The 20,272-nt window shown below is 36.7% G+C and overlaps 1 protein-coding gene across 1 annotated transcript in view; it reads left to right on the top strand.

Moving 5' to 3' along the window:
- Positions 1-20,272, top strand: part of SLC9A9 (solute carrier family 9 member A9) — a 191,779-nt gene that overhangs the window by 138,920 nt on the left and 32,587 nt on the right. Inside the window, exons 13-14 of the mRNA XM_051626351.1 lie at positions 537-585; positions 6,249-6,328. Coding sequence (XP_051482311.1) covers positions 537-585; positions 6,249-6,328 — 129 coding nt within the window. The remainder of the gene's footprint in view (positions 1-536; positions 586-6,248; positions 6,329-20,272) is intronic.

Raw genomic sequence — 20,272 nt, 5'->3', positions numbered from 1 at the left:
CACATCACTTTTAGGAGCCAATATGTTTTTCCTAGCCATATTACGAAAATGTCACCCAGGTTCCCATCATCTTGCTTTTCACCCACTGTAAACTCCTCTCCTCTCTGCTTTGATTCGCTATACCTTGGTGTACCAAGTAAAGCCCTTTCCAGATGCTACAAGCTATCCATAATGAACAGTCAAGAAACACCAGAGCCCTCAAGTACTGTCCTCAACATGGCTCTCTAGCTCCAGTTCCTCCTCAACACCTCTCTTCTTCCAATAATTAAGGATTTCTTAGCACAAGTTAATTACTTGTCTCTCTGCAGAAATGGTCAGAGAAGGGGTAAATATCTAATCTCAGGTGTTGTCAGCGGCAGTTAAAAAGAATCTGTTTTCCTAAAAACTTAACTACCATGATTCTCTGTTTTTCTCACCTAATAGGAAATGAGTGGCATAAGAGAAACATTTCTATGCTCAAAGCTCTCTAAATACATCACACCATTACCATACCTCTTTGTTTTTGATGTGTTCTTTTTTGTTTTTGTTTTTAACAGAGTTGGTGTAGATCCAGATGAAGACCTAAAAACAGAAGCTGTGAGCCAGGTATGTTTGGATTTTAAACATACATGCTGAATTAAAAACTGTTCAGTTGTTGGAAGATCATGTTTAGCAAAAATAGTGTTATAGCTGAAAATGTTTTAAACAGGCAGGTTGAAAATAAGAAGGAGCTGCAAAGTATCTTTATTGTACAAGGTGCAAAGAGAGAAAATAGATATTTTTCTATGGGCATGCACTCATGAAAATTTTGTAACTGAAAATGCTACAATGTTCTGAAGAAAATAATCACTAAATGAGAAGACATCTTGAAATTATGATAAACAAAATTAACTACAGAATGGTCTAGGTTGGAAGGGACCTTATATATCTAGTTCCAAACCCCTAAACACCTCCCACGAAACCCAGTTGCTTAGAGCCCCATCCAACCTGGCCTTGAACACTTCCAGGGAGGGGCCATCCACAACTTCCCCGGGTAACCTGTGCTAGTGTCTCACCACCCTCATAGTGAAGAATTTCATCCTAATATCTAATCTAAATCTACCCTCTTTCAAGCTTCAAACTGTTCCTCTTTGTCCTCTCACTAGAAGCCCTTGAAAAAAGTCTCTCCCCAGCTTTCGTGTAGCCCCTTCAGGTACTGGAATTCCACTATAAGGTCTCCTCAGAGCCTTTTCTTCTCCAGGCTAAACAATGCTTAATAACAAAAGTATTGCCTTAATAAATCTAAATATTTCCAAATGTCTTTTTTATGGAAATGAGAATCTCGGAACAATGTTTAATTCCCTGGATAAACAAGAAGAACATGTAATGTTCCATTTGAGTAGGTCAAGTTTCTGAAAATATTTTTTTGTTATTTTTCACATGGAAACCTAAGTACATAGAGAACTTGAAAACTTTAAAGGAGGCTATTTAACAAGCTGTAGTTGTTAATCTGCAACACTCCACTTTTTTGTCATACATGTATGATATTGTTTCAAATGCTGCACTGCCTGCAACAGTGGAAACCTGTACAGAATCTATGTACATTGAGACATAACCTGTGCTTCAGCATGCTAAGTGGAACAGCAGCAGAGCTGGGGAAAAGCAAGACTACAGCTGAGAAGTTGACAAAGGAAAACCAAAACAGCCCCTAAGACTGCATTCCTATTTCAAGTTAATACCATCCCATGCACTCTTTCAGACTGCACTACTGGAATTGAAATTGAAATCACCCAACAGTGATATAAATGTAGAAAATAAGTTAGAGCAAAACATCAGTACCTCTGATCACTTGAAAATATGTTAAAGATATAATAGGCAGAAATGTAGTATGTCTTACACACTGATTATTCTTAACATTTCCACATATATGAAGACATTTAGGGTCTTTCATTGAAACTGAATGGAACTCAGATGCCTAACTCCGTCCTAATTTTTCTTTGGGGGAAAGAAAAAAAAAAGGTAAAAGAATATAATTAATATCTGAGCATATCCTTAGTTTTACAACTCAACCACTATTGAAAGGGCCAGCATGAGGCTCAACTGCACATGCCAAGACACTGGTTAGTTCTGAACCTGGGGGCCTAGTCACTAAAATCGCTTTCCTAAGCACCTTGGTAGGAATTTTTTGCAATGCCTCTCCCCAAATTCTGACCAAGGTCAAGACAAGGAACCTTAATCTTAATCAATTCTTTATTGGATTTTAAATATGATCATTTCAGAAATTATCAAAGATCAGAGAATACTGAATGCAGTATAATACTGACTGCATTTTTTGTGAAAACCCAATTTCTTCAGAAGTAAATAGGCACCTACATTTTTCCTTTTATTAAGAAAGAAAATAATCATGTTTATGAATAACAATGACACATCCAGTGTCCCAGCTGTGCCCTGTGAATTAACACCTATCTCTGTTGACAAAACGCAGTAATACAACACAGAAGGTGTAAAGAAACATAACACCTTTCATGCCCTATCATGTCCAAGTCAGCATTCCTTATAGTAGTCAGTTTTTCTCTTGGAAGATAGTTTTGCTGCTCTGATTATTCTTCCTCCCTGTGGTATTCTATTTTCATTTGTCTGAGTTTTTTTATTTGACATCTAAATCTACTGACTCAAGACCTCTGTTGCATTCTCTGTAGCCCTCTTTGTTTATAACTCAGTACATATCACAGTAATTCAATCTATGTCAGGTTATTTAATTTTCTCTTTCATCTCATCTCTCTCATTCCTCTTCTTCCCCTTCATTGTCTTTTTTCTTTCCCCTTATTTCTACTATAACGGTTTTAGTTAGTTTACCTACTTTTAATTTTCTTCCTATGTTAGTATGTCTTCACACTTGTTTTTCTTGCATATATCGCTGGACAAATAGCAATGAGTGGTAATATCTACCAGTGCCAGTTAAAGCTCTCACCCAGACAAACTCCAACCTGTGTCCCATTAATTGGAGCTTCAGGAGGAACATACCAGAAATAAGAACTGACCCTGTTATCAATAACAACATGTCTAAAATATAGAAAAATCAGTGGAAAATAATCCTCCAGACACCTCCCTTCTCAGCCCAGCTACTTAGCCAGAATGGGGAAGCCACAGTCTGCTGGAGACATTTGAACCTGTCTTCTGTGTGACTACTTTAAGTACCAGGACACAGGGCATGTTGCTGTGGGAACTGTAATCAGACATGGATTTTTATTTATTTTTTTTGTTAGGGGAAGAAAAAGACAAACACCTTCCAACTCATCAGTATAACGTCAGAGGCAATAGCAGCTATATGGCTGCAAAACTGTCTTGCTTTCCTGCCTCTTCATCTCCCTTTTTTCCTTCCCTTCCACAAACTCAATTTTCTCTTCTCTGAAGGAGTTTGATTTCTTTCATCAAGACTTCAGTCTACACAGCTGTTTCTGGACTTCTGATTATGCTCTATTCTGGACTGGCTCAACCAGTAATTTTGGTAGTCAACTAGCAGCAAATTCCAGTTCCAAGTTGAAAGACCTAGAACCCCTCCCCAGCAAAACTGTCAAGCCTTGTAGTGTATAATCAGTATCTGGACTTCACCATACCATGACCTCATCCATCAAAAGCATCTGTTTCTCTGTATTAGTTCTGCCTTACCTTTCCTTAAATGTGTTTATCATCAAATCATTTTCACAAAATTAACATGAACAGAAGAATTAATAGCCTCATTCATATCCATTTATTTATTGATGGGCTGTCATAACTCAGTTCTGAAAGAGCTGAATTACTTAATAAATACTACAGGTAATATGTATTATTGTATAGAAAATATAACCAAAAGTAGTTTGCTGCAAGTCATAAATTCACAGTACAAACGCCAAAAGCTAACTCTGATAAGCAGAATGCAGGATACATAATCACCAGAGTAACAAAAATATTAAATAGGCAAACGCTTTTATAGCACTGGCCTTTTTAACTAATTTCTCGTAAACAAAGATAGTCAATAGTATTTCTTAGTCTAATGGTTTATGTATCTCAAAATATGATATGTTAATCTCTATTGAAACAGTGTAAGAATACATTTTCTGTGAACATTTTGGAAAAATGTTGTACATATAGTATTGATCTCAGCAGAAAACTAAATAGCCTGCAAAACACCTATCAATATAATCTCTGTCAAAGTCATGTTCATAGCTTATTTAACACTCCCTATATCTTTATTAGTATAATAAGGAAATTATTTATACTTTCCCCATCAGTTTCCTCTGCCAGATAGCTGGGGAAAATGCAAGTCACTAGTGAGAATAATCTCCATATAGGTAATTCCCAAGTAAGAGGTGAGAAACACTGGCATTCTCACTTCCCAGAGAGAAAATTGTCTGGAAGAGGTGGTGGACTGTCTCCACTACTTCTACCTCTCAGAACTTCAGGGAACGGGAAAAGTTGCTTTTTAGGATCATAGGATCTAAGGATCTGCAATTCACACTGACATCTCCTGCCATCCATTGACTGTACCGATTATGCAATAGCTGCACTACCCAAAACTACCCAGATTCCCACTAACACAAAAACTCGTAACACAGATCTCATCTACAGAGGAAGAAGGTATAACACATGTCAAACTCACAGAGCTCAAACAAGCCACAGGTTACAGGCCACCAGGGCAGCAATAAACACTAAGGCAAGAAATAAAAGCAGGTCCAGGTCAAGAGCAGCAAATTCTGGGAGAATTTTACTCCGGTATAAACTTTTTTGCCCACTGCACTCATACAGACACATGAATGCAAGAAGAAGCTAGATATACAATGAGTTTGGAAAGAGACATTAACCAACAACATGATGGCTTCTGAAAACATTATTAGTCAAACCAAGGAGACAAAAGCCATTTGCAGATCTCCCTGTGCTTTTAGCTAGTCTTGTTCTGCCTTGCAGTCATTGGCTGCTCGCTGCAGCTCACTCCACACTGTGTCCATTTCCATGCCTGTCCTTCTCTTTCTCATCTCGGTATCTGTCTACCCGAGTTCTTCTCCCTCTTTCTTTCAGTGTTGTTCTTGTTCTGACCTAACACAGGACCTTATTTGCCATCAGACTTCCTGCTCAAATGTTTCACTCCTTTTCCAAGTCTGTATCTATCTTGCCAAAATGCAGAGCGTTTTTCTGCTCTTAGGAATTAGTACCATCTTCTTCAGTCCTGCAGCCTCCCCCACTGCTAAAATACTCAATTCGTGAAAAAGGAAGCAGATCCCAATAATAATATTTTGCCTATTTGGTGCACTTGTAAGTTCACTGCAACATCAGCACAATCATAACAGCTACAACACAGTTTCTGTCTCTAGATAATCTTATTCAAAAGTCAGTGAAATCAATGTAGAAGTTCCCATGTACAGGTTGACTTAAAATTAGACATTACAGTTTTGAGTAGCAGACTATTGACATTATCATCAGCCAATTTACATGTATGGTAATTTATAATAGAAAAATTATATTTACTATATTATTAAAACAAAAAATATTTGATAAATTGTTTTAAAATCACAAAGAAAAATACCCCCATTAATAAATAACCTAAATTGCAACAAAATGCAAGACAGTAATGAAATATCCTTTGAGAACTGGCAATCCCTTTCCTAATTTCATCCTGGTATTAATTCTTCCACCACCACTGATGTGAAGCCCAGAATATGACCAAAGTAGTTGTCTTTGTACAGATAACCCTTTCTACTGCGTTATTCCAAATTGTGACCATGACTTAAAGCAGATTCTGTCTACCTGTGCAATACTCCTCAGAATTAGCCTGCAGAATGGAAGGTAGCACTGTGAGTCTTGTTGACTCAAGTCATGTTCCTCTCCACTTGGAAAGGAGCACAGAAAGGAGTGTCATAATTATTAGAATATTATGATCGCTTTGGGACTGACATTTTGTTAGACATACACAAATAGCATCTGAGGTTGTAGAAGTAAGCTGAAGTAATCCCACAGCAGCAATTAAATCGAAATATCATTTTATTGATCTCAGCATATAGTGCTTCTCGACTTAATAAAACTGGAATAATTAAAGGAAGTGATGCACTCTTCCAGTGAGTATGTAGCAATAAGAAATGTACCATATGAGCTAATTTGCTCCAGAACTGATTCATAGAGATGACATTTGTGCACCAAAGAAGTCTTTTACACTAAAAAAAATGCAGTTATTTGTAATTTGGTTTTAATTGTATTTTTAATATTGGAACACCATGTTTTATTTATGTTATAAAAATACTTTTCACTTTATTTTGCAGAGCGCAACTAACTTGGATAAAAATACCACGAAAGCTGAGAGTGCATGGCTGTTCAGAATATGGTATGGCTTTGACCACAAGTATCCTTTCTGTTATAAGCCGCGGATGATAGTTGCATTACAACTGCCACCTTCAGAATATTTAAGAATCCAAAATTTATACTTTTTAAAACAAAAACAAAAGCATAGTTTATTTTAACATGTTTAGTGAGGAGAAGAAATTTTTTAAGTTCAAAGAAACAGGTCTAGAGATTCTGGGCAGTGCAGTGCTACTACATTCCAAATTGAAGCTGTGGGGAGTGAGAATGAGCTAAGAAGCTCTGCCCTACAGTAGCATATGGAAAACAGGTTTCAATAAAATAACCTTTTTGTATTCCAAGATAAAACTAATCCTCCACTTATTAATCAGATAGGATGTAAATTCTGTGTTTGGGAAGCCAGGAGGCTGGAAACTGAAGTCCAATGGCTGTTGCCTGCCTGCATATTCAGAAGTGCAAAACGAAAGGACTGTGAAATGCACCAGAAGCACCAGTTCTCATAGGTTATCTGTATGCTAGAGATCCTGAATACAGGTTTTAATCTAGAAAGGCTAGCTTCCATAACTTTTGGATTTCTAGAAAATATTTTAAGGTGTGGGTTTGTGGGTTTTTTTAAAATATTCTTTAAAAGAACACATTTATTTATGTCAATCTCTCCTCCAGTCAAGTATTAATCTTTCTTTAGAGCTCAGATTTTCAGATATTATAGCCCTGCCATTATCCTAAAATATGTTTTTATTATAAAGAATTCTTTGACATTTTTTAAATCCTGAAAATGTAATTCTGTATACCTGCACAAAATAAGGATTCAACCCACTAATGCTGTGACTCAGAGCTCCAAGTATTTCTTTGGTATGACTGTTTCTGAAAGACACTTTTCAGGAGAGAAATTATCCACCCAAACTCTTTTGCCTTTTCCTGCCTAAATTAAAAAGCTGTGCTGCTAAATTTAGAAGAATAAATTGTCATAAAGCACAGTATTTGTGCTCAATACAAGATTACATAGAGGATTAAGCAAGATAAAGTTTTCAAATAAAAGATACAGACAAATCTATCTAGTTATATACTTTGAAAGCAAGACTGTGACATTTCTATAGTTTGACATTTGCTCTTAGGCATTACCACAAATCTACCCACTCTTCTGGCAGTAACATCTCTTATGCCTATTTATTTCACAAGGGAAAAGCAAGAGGGATGAAATATCACTGAGGAAATAAAAAAAGCTGTGCTGTTCCTTACTGTTCTTTATGAGTAATTTCCACTTAGTTTAGTGGTCTTAGGCAATTGTAAAGGGCCACGCTAGGGTAGAACTATATCCAAAAACTCCTGAAATTCTGTTTGAGAATAAAATCTTATTTTTATTCTGAAAGAAACAGTGGGAATCTGATCCAGAGCCAGCTGGGTTCAGTAACGGTTGTTTTCTTCAAGCAAGTATCCTTGAATCAGGTATTGACACCTAAGTACACTGTTGCCTAAAATCTAGGCTAAGAAGTGTTAATATTAGAATAGTAAAAATGAATGAGAGGTCATTTAAGTACTTAGAGGTACCCTCTTGGATTTTCATCTAATTTAAACAACAAAAATGCAAAATAATATACTTGGCACCTGACAATGGGTAAAATCTAGTGAAACTATTTCAACTTAATTTTTAAAGCTTACAATGCATTACCATTTGAAGCTGTAATAGCCTACTTAAGGGTAGAGGAAAAGTAACCTAGAGGAAAAATAAACAAAGATATTTCAAGAGTTTATCAGCACTGTAACCCAGGACTATATACATGGCTTGATACTGTTGTTTGTGCTGTTTGTGTTTTTTCAAGGCAGATGTAGCCAAGTTTAGCTAACAAATTAATAAGTAGGTGGACATTTTATCCTGCAAGGGATGAGAGCAAGCATAATGTATGTGCTAAAGTGTTTCCATCTATAAATGCTCACTGTCTTCTTAAAAAGAAGCCTGTGTCATGTTGCAAGATATGTACTTTCATAGTTGGCACCGAAAAGTTCCACTGAGAGAAAATGTTACCACGTAACAGGAAAACGTCTGCAAGATCACAACAGAAGAAAGCAGAAACATAAGGAAGAGGGAGAGAGACTTCAAATGCACAGTAAGTTTCTTTGAATACCTAAGTGTTAAATTGCAAGACATGGGCTGTGGTTCTCCTGCAGCCAAGTCTAATCATACTTACCTGGCAACAGGTGATGATGAGATTACATGCGATGTGATCCTCCAAGTCTAAACAACAGGACCAGGCCACTCATGCTATCTCTAGCACATGTGACATGTGAGAGGGAGCAAGAGAGATACGAAGATTGTTATGGGCTGGCTAGTATGGGTATAGGAAGTACTGTAGTGAAAGGACTACTACATCCTTGATACTGCTCCAAGCTACCAAATTGCAATGTAGATGTCTAAGTTGCACAGGGCTTTGCTTTTCGAGTGGCTCACATGCACATTGCCACCAATGGAGTAGTAGCAGGAGAGCTCTCTCCTTCTTTACAGATTTCTTTTCAATCTCAGGAGCTAGTGTTCAGCTACACCGAACAGAAGCAGGAGTCTGGAACAGAGTGAGCCAATTCTCTAAAAGCATTTCTACTTGAACTGCAGTTACCCATCATTCAGATTCATTCCTCCATTTGAGGTGTTTTTTGTGGGGTTTTTTTTTGTTTGGTTTGGGTTTTTTGTTGTTGTTGTTTTGGTTTTTGGTTGTTTTTTTTTTAAAAAAAAAAAAGGCTGAGTCCTTTGCACTTACCTGAAATCAATCAGCCAAAAGGAGCTGCACTATTTGTAGACTGAAAGTTTATCCTTCATAACTTATTAGGGCACCTACAATTTTATATCTCCTGTGCTTTGTACATGGATAAAACAGACATAATGGCTGCCTGTGAACTAAGATGACTACCATTCTGTGCCTGTGAGAAAATGGAAAAGCTACTAAAAGCGTAAGTGCATTCCAGGGTGAGCTGACAATCAAAATAAAATTCAGCATTTTGTGGTCTTCAGCTGAATGTTCCTATGGGATGACTTTCTACTCTCAAATCAGAGACAGACATCTTTGGAAATATAAGAGATTGTAGTCCATTTTCTTTTACCTCCTGGAGAACATAAGGTTTCTTAAGTACTAATATTCTGATTTGGTATTCTTTATCACTGCAGTGACAACAGCAAAATAGCACACACTGACCTTGTTTTGGGCCATAACGACACTTTGCAAAAAGAGAAGACAATCTTATCTCAGAGATAATTCAGTGTAATTATAAATCAAAGAAGCATCAGATAACGCAACGTAAGCAAATTCAGGTATCACAGTCATGTAGAAATGGCTAGAATGAAAGGCAGACATCATAGCATAGATATGCAAATAGAGCAAAAGAATCAGTTTTGAAGGTGTTACAAGCAGATCAGAAAATAGCTGAGGGGAAAGCACATATCCTAGTAAATTGATTATAGTGGATATCATAATTTCAACATGACACAAGAGTAGCTCAGTGGCTTTCTCAAACACTGCAAACTTGAGCAGGACAGGGTCCCCAGAAGGTATTTTATCATTACCAACAACTGCGTGAACTTGATTTAAAACTCATTCCAAGAACACATTTTCAAGCACATGATTTAGAAAAACTCAGTGTTCTTTTTACAACAGAGATAATCAGTATATCTGATTTGGTGCTATTTCCTGACCCTTTCCAAGGACACAAGATTGTTGAAACTCCGCAAATTAACCTAATACATAAACATGGCTAATGATTAACCAGAACAATAAGTGACCTCAGTTTGTCCTCCATTCACAGAAAGAAACCTGGACAAATAATTCTTAAACAATTCCACACTAAATATGAAATTAGAAAAATCACTCTCATTTGTAAAGTTTCTCTCATGACAATTCTTTTAGTCTCATTCATGTCTAGGTTTTTTTTAAAAAAAAAAACAACAACACAAAAACAAACACAAAAAAAACCCACACAAAAAAAAACAATAAACATGAGTTAAGTAACAAGTAGGAATGCAAAATTAAATACAAAGTGTCAAATGAGAAGTGTCTGGTTCTTTTATGATATTTGACTGTTATCTTTTTCACCCTTCCATTGCATAGACACATAGATAAAGTTTGTGGTTTTTTCTTAATATTTTTATTGCAATATATAAAACTTGGACCCACCACCCTGTCCCCACCATGAACCTGAAGGAAGAAGGGAGCTGCAATAACTTTAGATTCACAAAAAGAACCAAAATAATGAAGCTGGGAAAAAGGAACTGACAAGGGAAAAAATAGAAAAATAAGATTATTTTTCATAGTCTATTTTCTCTCTCAGCCATATAAAAAAATACAAAAATTAGACCATTCTGGAAGAGGAATTTTTGCCAAAGGTTTTACTTTGCTTGTAGCAAAGCCATAATATCAAATTTCTTTATTTCTCTAAAGCCTTCATAGAAGTATGCAGTATTCCTGCCTTTAAAGGAAGAAATAGACACACACATAAGAGCAGCTTTATGGGATTAAAAAAAAAAAAAAAAAAATCAATGTTCAAAATAATGGTCGAACAGTACAGGCATGAGACAAGAGGAGAAGGAAAGCATGTCATTACTATTGCAATCTGAGAAAAAGGGGGAAGTGCTTTAATTTGAGAAGAGATTCACAGTAAAGTCAAAAAAAAAAAAACCCAAACAAACATGTTTTGTAAGCTATTATCAAACCCTTTTTGACATCCATCAGAGACATGCTGGACCAGTTTCTATTTTCTGTTCTTTGCATCTAATGTTCATTGATTTTTGTAAGAGTTCTGCATGGTATCTAAGGCAGAACCTGGCTTACAGGTTATTCTGGAAAACTAAGTGTAGAATCACCAGCTTTTCTATTTAACATCCTAGCTCATTTTTTTGAGATAGCATACCTTTTGTTTGTGCTGTTACAGAATCACAGAATGTTTGGAGTTGGAGGGGACCTTAAAGATCATCGAGTTCCAACTCCCCTGCATGGGCAGGAACACCTTCCACTAGAACAGGCTGTTCAGAGCCCCACCCAGCCTGCCCTTGAACACCTTCAGGGATGGAGCCCCCACAGCATCTCTGGGCAGCCTGTTCCAGTGTCTGACTACTCTTACACTGAAGAACTTCTGCCTGATCTCTAACCTAAATCTCTCTTATTTCAGTCCAAGAGCTTCTCTCAATTTCTGATAATGAGGACCACAACTGAATATAAAGACTGTTTTTCAGAGCCCAGGGGCCCAGATATAAATGCAAGGGTCTTTATGCAACTCTGTCCTTTTCTTTCATGTAAAAATATATTAAAATGCATTAAAATCTGCAATACCTAGAAACTACAATTCTAATCCCACAAGGGTTTCTAAAATTTAAAAATTAAATTGTTTATTGAAGGAATAACATTATTTTTTCCAGTACAAAACAGCTTTGAAGCTCATTTTAAAAGTCAAAACTTTTTTTAAATATCTGAAACGTTTTTGAGATTCACAACTGCTTAGGAGTCTGTGGCAGCACACCAAGTAGGTGACTTTTTTTTAAATTTCAGTAAACCCACACTTCAGACACAAAGATACCACATCCGAAAATCTTTACTTTGACTGGGTATGACTAATTCCTTCAGCATTAGCAGCTGGCACTAAAGAAGCCCCTTTCTCTGCAAAGCACCACTATTGCTTCGCCTCTGCTTGTTGGTGAGTAGTCTATACTCCTGACCTGAGGAAACCTTTGCACTACACCCAAAAGCTGCAATATCTGAGTCATTCCTCCCAGATTTACCAAGAGACATTTCTGAAGCTATTTGGCAGACCAGTGGATGTTTACAAAGCCCACCAAGAGCATGTAGCACTTCAGACAACCAAGGCCCCAGTCAGGCAATCTGGCTTACAAAACAATTGTCCTTTTTATTCTTTAGTGTTATTTTCAGCTGTATGAAGCCACCATACACAGCTGTAGCATGTGAAAACTAGACAGCAGCAAGGTTCACATTTTAGCATAAGAGAAATTCAGCACACACACTGCCAGACAGAGCTAAGTACAGAGGATCTCTCTTACAGGCATATTGTATGCTGAGGTGCTATATTAATGGCTATTGACTGAGAAGCAGGTGTTCCAGTATGGAAAAAAGACAACTAGGAGAATCACTGCATTTAACAAAGTACCATTCAGTTCTGCAGCTTACTCCCTACAAGTGCATAGATGTCTGTTACAGTACCTGTCAAGTGAAAATACAGAACTTGAAGGAGTTGAGCTGAAGCCTAGTGAAGTCAACAGGCTCACAGCTGTCCTCAACAATATGCAGGTCAAGCCATCTTAGTACCTGATTCACAGATAAGAATTATTATTCTATGTGACAATTTTATATTTTATTCCCCCCCCCCCCCTTCTCCCTTTGTTAGAGTATGCTGTAGTCTGAACAGACAAAGCAGAAGCCTAGGCTTGTATTAGTCCTCTCAAGCATTAAATTATTGGTTGTGGGCTGACAATACTTAACAACACCCAGAGGGCCTAAATATTATATAAGAGTACCGGAAGACTATAACACAGATTTAATCAAGCATAACTTAAAACCTTCTTTCAAGTCTCTTATTATTTCACTTGCAGCCCTCATTTGCAGAAGTTACTTTGCATTACATATCTAGAGTGTTTTTAAATGTTCTTCTGCATGTAAATCTTTTACTGTTGCCTTTCCAGTCACTTAGCACATATCAGAATGTTTAGAAGTGCACGCAGCATATGCTGCATATGTAATGCCATCTACAAATGGCACTTCTTTTACAGTGACAATTATCACAGCAAGATATTACTAATTATAGCATCACCTAAACAAGAAATTGGTAATACTTCCTAGTAAGGGTCTGTTATTAAAGTTAGATTACAGTGGTATTCCTGTAAAAGCTGTGACACTAAAGGAATTCACTATGATTCAGGCTATTACCAGGACTGCCAAAGGGCATGTTAATGATTTTCCATTAGAAAGTATTCTTGAATTGAACTGCTTTACAGAAAGCTAGTATCTAGATGCAAAACCCTGAAAGTCATTGACACGTTCCAGTGCCTTCAGTGGCTGTGGATGAAGCTCTCAATACAGGTCTTATTTGGAAGCTTAGCTTGTATATTAGCATTCTTCCCATTTTAAGTGGTTGCTCTGGAAAAAGCACTATCGCTATCCTCAGTTTGTGTTGGATATGATAGTATCAATTTGAGTTAAACAACTTTAGCACACACTAACACACAAAGCCACCAATAAATCTGAGCCTAATGTGCAAGGATAAAAAAAAATGTTTGCCTCTAATTTTAAGAATGCTCTGGTAACCAGTGATTCAAAATAACGCAATTATTGGCAGCAGAGAAAATTAGTCATTTTTTGTTTTCTGCTATTGAAAATAGGTGCCTGGTTCACTAGAACACATGGCATCATCATGTATTCCAATTTATTGTGCATAAGCATTCAGTCATACTTCTCAAGAGATACAGGTGGAGAAGATAAATCAGAAGAAGGAAAATACTGATTTAGGGTTGACTACAAGTTTGCATGAGGTATTGCAGCAGATCATCTCTTAGGAGCTCAGTTTAACTACCAGCAATAGGATGAGGGACAACAGCTTTAAACTGGTAGAGGGTATACATAGGTTAGAAATTCTTCACTGTGAGAGTGGTGGAGGCAGTGGAAGAGGTTGCCCAGAGAAGCTGTGGCTGCCCCCTCCCTAGAAGTGATCAAGGCCAAGTTGGATAGGGCTTTGAGCAACCTGGTGTACTGGGAGTTGTCCCTGCCCATGGCAGGGTGTTGGGCGTAGATGATCTTTAAGGTCCTTTGCAACCCAAACCATTCTATCATAACTAGAGGATTCAAAAGTCTGAACAGGGGAGACAAAAGCTGCCTTTCATCTGACACTGTGATACAAACTGCCAAGTACAATGCAAGTCATATTATAGTGCCCTCAGGAACATAGTCTCATAATTCAGATGCCTAAAAAAATCAGCAGAATGTTTCTGAAAGTTAAGGCTGTGGCCTTTTATTGTTCATAAATACAAACCTAGAACTATTGAACCACTTGATTTCCATAGATGCAAGTCATTCTAGCAGAGTTTTCTGTAAAGATAGCACCATTCCTTTCAAGCAAATATGTCTGTGGGCTTCTCAGTAAAGGCTATTTGACAAAATTTATCATACTGACCTTCTTCACACAGTGTGATACACATAATTACTCATAGTAAATACAGCATTCAAATTTATATAATCTTCTCCTTCAGGTCAAGAAGCTGAAGAAATTTTGGTGGTGGTATTCTTACCCTTTTACCAGAATGCACCTAGTTGTCATAAACAGAGTCCTGCCTGACATATACATTTTTTAAAAGTGAGCTGCAGCTCCAGTAATGGTTCCAGATCTATTACTTTGATACCAGCCGCATTACCATAAATATTGTTACTCTCAATTCTTATCAACAGGAAGATGTTATGACTTAGAGGATTTGGTCTGTGACAGAATGGGACAGCACAATTATTTTATTAATTTTGTTATTTCTACTTTTAGAAATAGGAGCCATTCCTAAATGTGGCTAGTAGAGGAACAGGTGGCAGCACAGAACATTTTTTGGATGCTTCCTTTGTGGCTTGGTCATGATTGGTCATACAGGTGCACAGAAGGAGATAAATAACGATAGACTGTAAAATAACTTTGAGAAAGTGTATACAGTTTACCTAGAAAATTACCATGAAAATGCTGATATTTCAAAAAGCAGGAAATACTGTTGTGGAAGGTTAGGAAATGCATACTTACATGAAGGACCGGAATAAGCATTTTGGTCTGATAATTTTAGTCAAAATTTTTTTTAACTTGTGCTATTATACCCTAAAATATTTAACAGATTAAAACTTTACTTTAAAATTGTTACAGAAGATGCATTATTTATGCAGACAATTTTTACAGATTTTTTGTCTCCTGTGTCACTACATACTGGGAACAGAGTTGTACTATGAATGATAAAATATCACTCAAATTCTATACATTTCCTATCCAGTGCTGATAGACTTTGAGTGTTTTGCTGTCTGTTCATTAGAAATTTATAGGGGATGTTTTATTCAATCTGCTAGAAGCAACCTGGTGATTTTCTAAACTGATTCTTTAGCACAGTACCATTCTTTATGGTACTTTAAATATATACTTTTGGGTGCAGAAGCAGGGAAAACCAGTTGAAAAATGAAACATTTCTCTACACATTTTGAAATATGCAGTTGCTTAAAGTAAGCCATAATTTTGACATTTTAAACAGTAAATTATTAATTATACCCTCATTAGCCAAACATCTGCTCATTTACTACTCATTTTAAAGAACAGAACCTCAGCTTCACAAAGTCTGTGAGCAGTTCAAGAAGAGGCTCCTTCCTTGTTTGATTTTGTGTTTGGTACACTAAGGACCCATGGTCTAAATTCAGCAATGACTTGAACAATGATGGTTACACCTGTGTAATACCATGAACTTAAGCCCAGTCTATTTGTCTTAGTTTAGACCAGTACAAAACGAGCAGCTGTCAGTGCATTCAACCTTCAAGCCTTTCCTAAGACATCTTTGGCTTCAGTGCCTTGAGTCTCTGTTACACTAGTTTAAAAAAAAAAAAAAAAAAAAAAAAGGAACATCACATCACTTTTCATGTCCACTGTTTCCCCAAACCAGTGTGAATAAATTCCCTTTGTTCTACAGTGATTTAAGCTGGATTCCTTGAGAAGAAAGTATAAGGAAAGTGGATTTATTTTTTTTTCCCCCCTCAGCTACTGCACTATCCTACATAAGTCATGAAATTGATAATGATTTCTCATTCTCCAGTGACCAGCCTTCAGATAGGAAGAGGAAGCATAGCCATAGAGTACCAAAAATTGATTTACACTCTGTTGACAGGACATCTAAAACCAGCTTGAGGAATTTCAAACAGTAATGATAAGCCCTAATATTTGGAATGTGATTAAGAAATTACCGACATTTCTTCGATGGAGAAGCACAGAAATGGTTTTTACTTATGAAAAGCCCAGTGTGATTTATTCAAAAGTTGAGTCCTCATTACAGATACAGAATAGTGCAATAAACAAATGGTTAAGACTTTGAATTTTTTTTGCAGTTTATTCACTGAAATTTGCATTGCTACACAGCACAAACTATTTTTGGATTCTGCATGAATAGAATATCTAATATAGAATTGCTTTATAATATGCAATAACGCAAGTACCCATAAACTGCTTTTCACGTACCACAGGCATCCAAAAGTTTCAAATGCATAAAACATGGTGACACTTGCTGCACAAATAACTGTGTATCAGCTTCATTCACATTTTAATTAAAATCAGATGTAAAAAATGCATATATACAGTCTGCTAAGACATAGTTAAATTGCTATCAATAACTGCCATGATACAAAGTATCAGTGGGAAATGGAGTGAATAAATGTGATTGGTCTGTAGGGCAGGGTCCTTCTAGCTAAACCTGGGTGCTGAACTAGACACCATACAAGAAATGCTATTTGTTAACTATCCATGAAAACGCAGATAAAACAACTCTGGATCAGATTGTTCCACAAGTTACTACACATTTAACAAGGCAATATGAAGATACTTTTTATGTTTAATTATCTGTGAGACATAATTCAATAATACCTTAAAACTTAAAATATAAGGAAAGATTAAATATTAAAAAAAAAAAAAAACAACATGTATAGATACCTATGCAGCCCATGCTGAACACTTTCATTCTCAGTTATACAATGATGCAGCCTCAGCAGCAGGATTCAACAGAGAAAGTCCCAACACAGGCTGGTCTGTATCTTGCCTGCTATGATACTGTTCTGGGAAATGGTTGATTCAAATCTTCTTGAGCTAAGAAGAACCAAAAATCCTGATCTTTCACTTGCCAGATCAGTGCTTTAACACCTAGACTATTACATAAAAAATGGCCAGTAGTGCACCTGGCAGCTGAGATTTTTTTGGTTGAGTTCACTGCTGTCTCAATGAGTTAGGGATGGTAAAAGGACAACTAACTTACAATGTCACTCTAGGAAATAAGGCAGAAATGAAATATAACCCTGTCCAAATTACAGTGATAGGAAGATGTCTACCTGTTTGGTGTCTCTTTCCAGCCCAGGTTGCTTCCTAACATGCATAGGGATATGATTACGAACCTAAAGGAGATTTATGGCTAGTAATGCAGGTGACTTGTGGTTTATTCTTCAGTGTAAAATGCCAACTCTGCTCATTTAATTGGACTATGCATCTTCACCAGTATTTCCAAGAACACAGAGGATAGCTCAAAGTTACATTTTTTTTTATTTTAACTTATCTAGTAATAAATATATCTACATCTTTATATGCTTTATGCAAGCAGACATATGCTTGCTTTTCCTCCATGTGCAAGGTAATTGCAATTTGAAAGCTAGACTGCACATGAGAGCAATGACAAGCTGGAGTTACTGTCTTACGAGTGTACATGGCAGGAGAAGACCAAGTAGGTATGCTATGAAATGCAGCTGGGAAGCTGTAGCCAATAGCCATGGATGAGAACAGGTTGGAAGCTCAGGGAAAATTAATCACAAGTGTTTTCTCAGGAGTTTCTCATGCGATACATCTGGGACCTTCTCCTATAAACCTTCCCTGAAACATGTGCATTTCCCTATGATGGGGAGGGGAGTTCCTGAGGCAGAAGCTTTAGCAAGACCTTACCCCCAAAACCTCCCTCCCCATGGCTGGGGAGATACACTATGAGCTTGTCACTATAGATAGGTATTTTCTGCTCAGGCTTTTAGAGGTAAAGAAAAAGAAATGCATATTCTTTAGAGCAGTTCATCAGCTGCAAAGCAAATAGCTGTAATTCAATTTATCACAAACAATAACAGAACAGGAATTAATATTAACAAGCTAATGCTTCATCTGATTGTGAGGGGATTTTTTAATCTTCTTCCTAATTAATTTTGACAGATCAAATTAAAATGCTTATTTGCTTCACATTTGATGTGCAGGGGCTCCTCCCTGACTTCCTCTCATGAAATTATAGGCTGTCAACATGAGCCTTTATGGACCCTTTTTCTTTGGGATACTGAAGAGGACTAAGTCCTTGTTTCCATCTGTTAAATGTTTTTGATCTATTAAGAAGCTTATGGTTTTCAGCAAGGTTTTCCTGCTTTCTCTTTTGCTTCTGTTTTTCAGATGTAGACATTTTACTTTAACTTGGATATTAATGCATAAGATCCCATTTTGGCTGTGGACCACCCTCACTACATTATTTTTTAAAATTCTTCCTGTGTTAGGTCCAGCTGAAGTACCAGAGGAATAGGCCTCTTATCCTTCTCTGTACTTTATGTCAAAACACTTGCAAAAAACATTTGAGACATTTCAGCTGGAATTAAGGAGAGACGACTGATTTCCTAAGGTATGCATTCTTTCTCCTGACAGAGTCAAGGCAACAGGCTGCTTCAGGAGAGAAATTACTTTTCTTGCATTCTTTTCTCCTGATGTAGGAGCACTTCTCATTACCATGAATTTGGATTCTAGTTGCTTACAAAGGTGGCTGTAAGCTGCTCAGCAATTAACATTTTTTAGAGCTACTGTGTGCAAAACTACCAAACAATGCTCAAGACTAATTCTAAAGAGTTACAATCTATCATATAAAGATGGAAGATTATTGGATTCTTATGTTTCTGTACCCAATGTCTTAATATCTGCAGTTTTGATGACTGCTGCTAAGAAAGCACACATTTCAGGGATATACAAGAAAGAGAAGAGAAATATCTTCTAGCAACAAATTGCACATTAAATGATAAAGCCTAAAAATGGTGAATCAAACTTTGAAAAAATCATTAGCTATTGTTTCACAATTTTATCCTTCCCATGCTGGCATTTACAGAAATGTAGTTAACCTTCAGTTTTCTCTTAAGTGCTCAGGGGACTGGTTTGCTCTCTTGCTAAGGAATATAACATTTCTCTTTGGCATGCTTATTTCCTCACACTGATTGTTTTAAGATTAATTGTCCAATGAGGCTGAGTACGTAGCCAAAATACACACACCTTAATCTGTTCGAAATGTCCTTCAGTTCTAAGAGGCTGGTTAGTGATATTTCAGCATTGATCACAACACTGGCTTTTTCACTGGATGACCAAATTATTTCCAAGACATTTGCTTGAAAATGTACCTCCTTTTTTCCCTAATGGTCTAATAGATCTTCAACTCTAATCATCATGTGTTACTACCAGCACTAGTTTAACTGAAATTCTTCAGTATTGCTATGCACAGGGGTTTTGAGTTGGTGACTAAAGAAATTAGCATTTAGGTTCTCCTTTCTAATGGATTCATCCTCCATGAAGTGCTGCATCACTTCACTTCTCCAGTTCTTGCTCCACTTATGTCCAGTATCCAGTTCTGATTGTATAGTTTCCCTACCTGTTTTTTGTTGTTCATCTTCACCTGATTCTGAAAGCCCTTAAATCTGTAGCTCAGCTCAAGCTGAGATTTCCAGTAGACCATGATGTTTTCATGTTAAAAACTATTTATTTACCTCACTGTTTTTTAATAGGGTTGGGTTTTTTACCTACAGTAAGTGTTGGATGGGTTGTTTTGCTTTAAGTTTTGATATTTTTTCAATATAAAGACTACAGTGTCTGGGAAGGACTTTTTGCTCAATATACTATTGCATTTTGGACAGAACCTGTTTAGCTAATTGAAAAAAAAACAAACAAGAAGCTAAACATCAGATGAAAATTTAATTATTTGTTCTGTTATCTCATGAGAGCTAGGTTTCTCTGCCTACATTTTAGTGAGGATGTGCACGCCCTCAATCTTAAAGTGACATTCTGAGAAAAGTTTTTTTATTACTAGTATCAAAATAAGTAGTAAAGAAAACAAAAAAAAATCATAAATTGTGTCACTATTTGGTAAGATGAACTTGTGGCATACATTACAGAAAATGGGAAAACCATAGGAAATCTATGGAGGGAGATTACATGCCATGCATGTGATGAAAGTCTGGTCAAT

The sequence above is a fragment of the Apus apus genome, chromosome 8 (genome assembly GCF_020740795.1).
Source record: "Apus apus isolate bApuApu2 chromosome 8, bApuApu2.pri.cur, whole genome shotgun sequence".
NCBI lineage: Eukaryota > Metazoa > Chordata > Aves > Apodiformes > Apodidae > Apus > Apus apus.
This window is presented reverse-complemented; position numbering and strand designations above follow the sequence as displayed.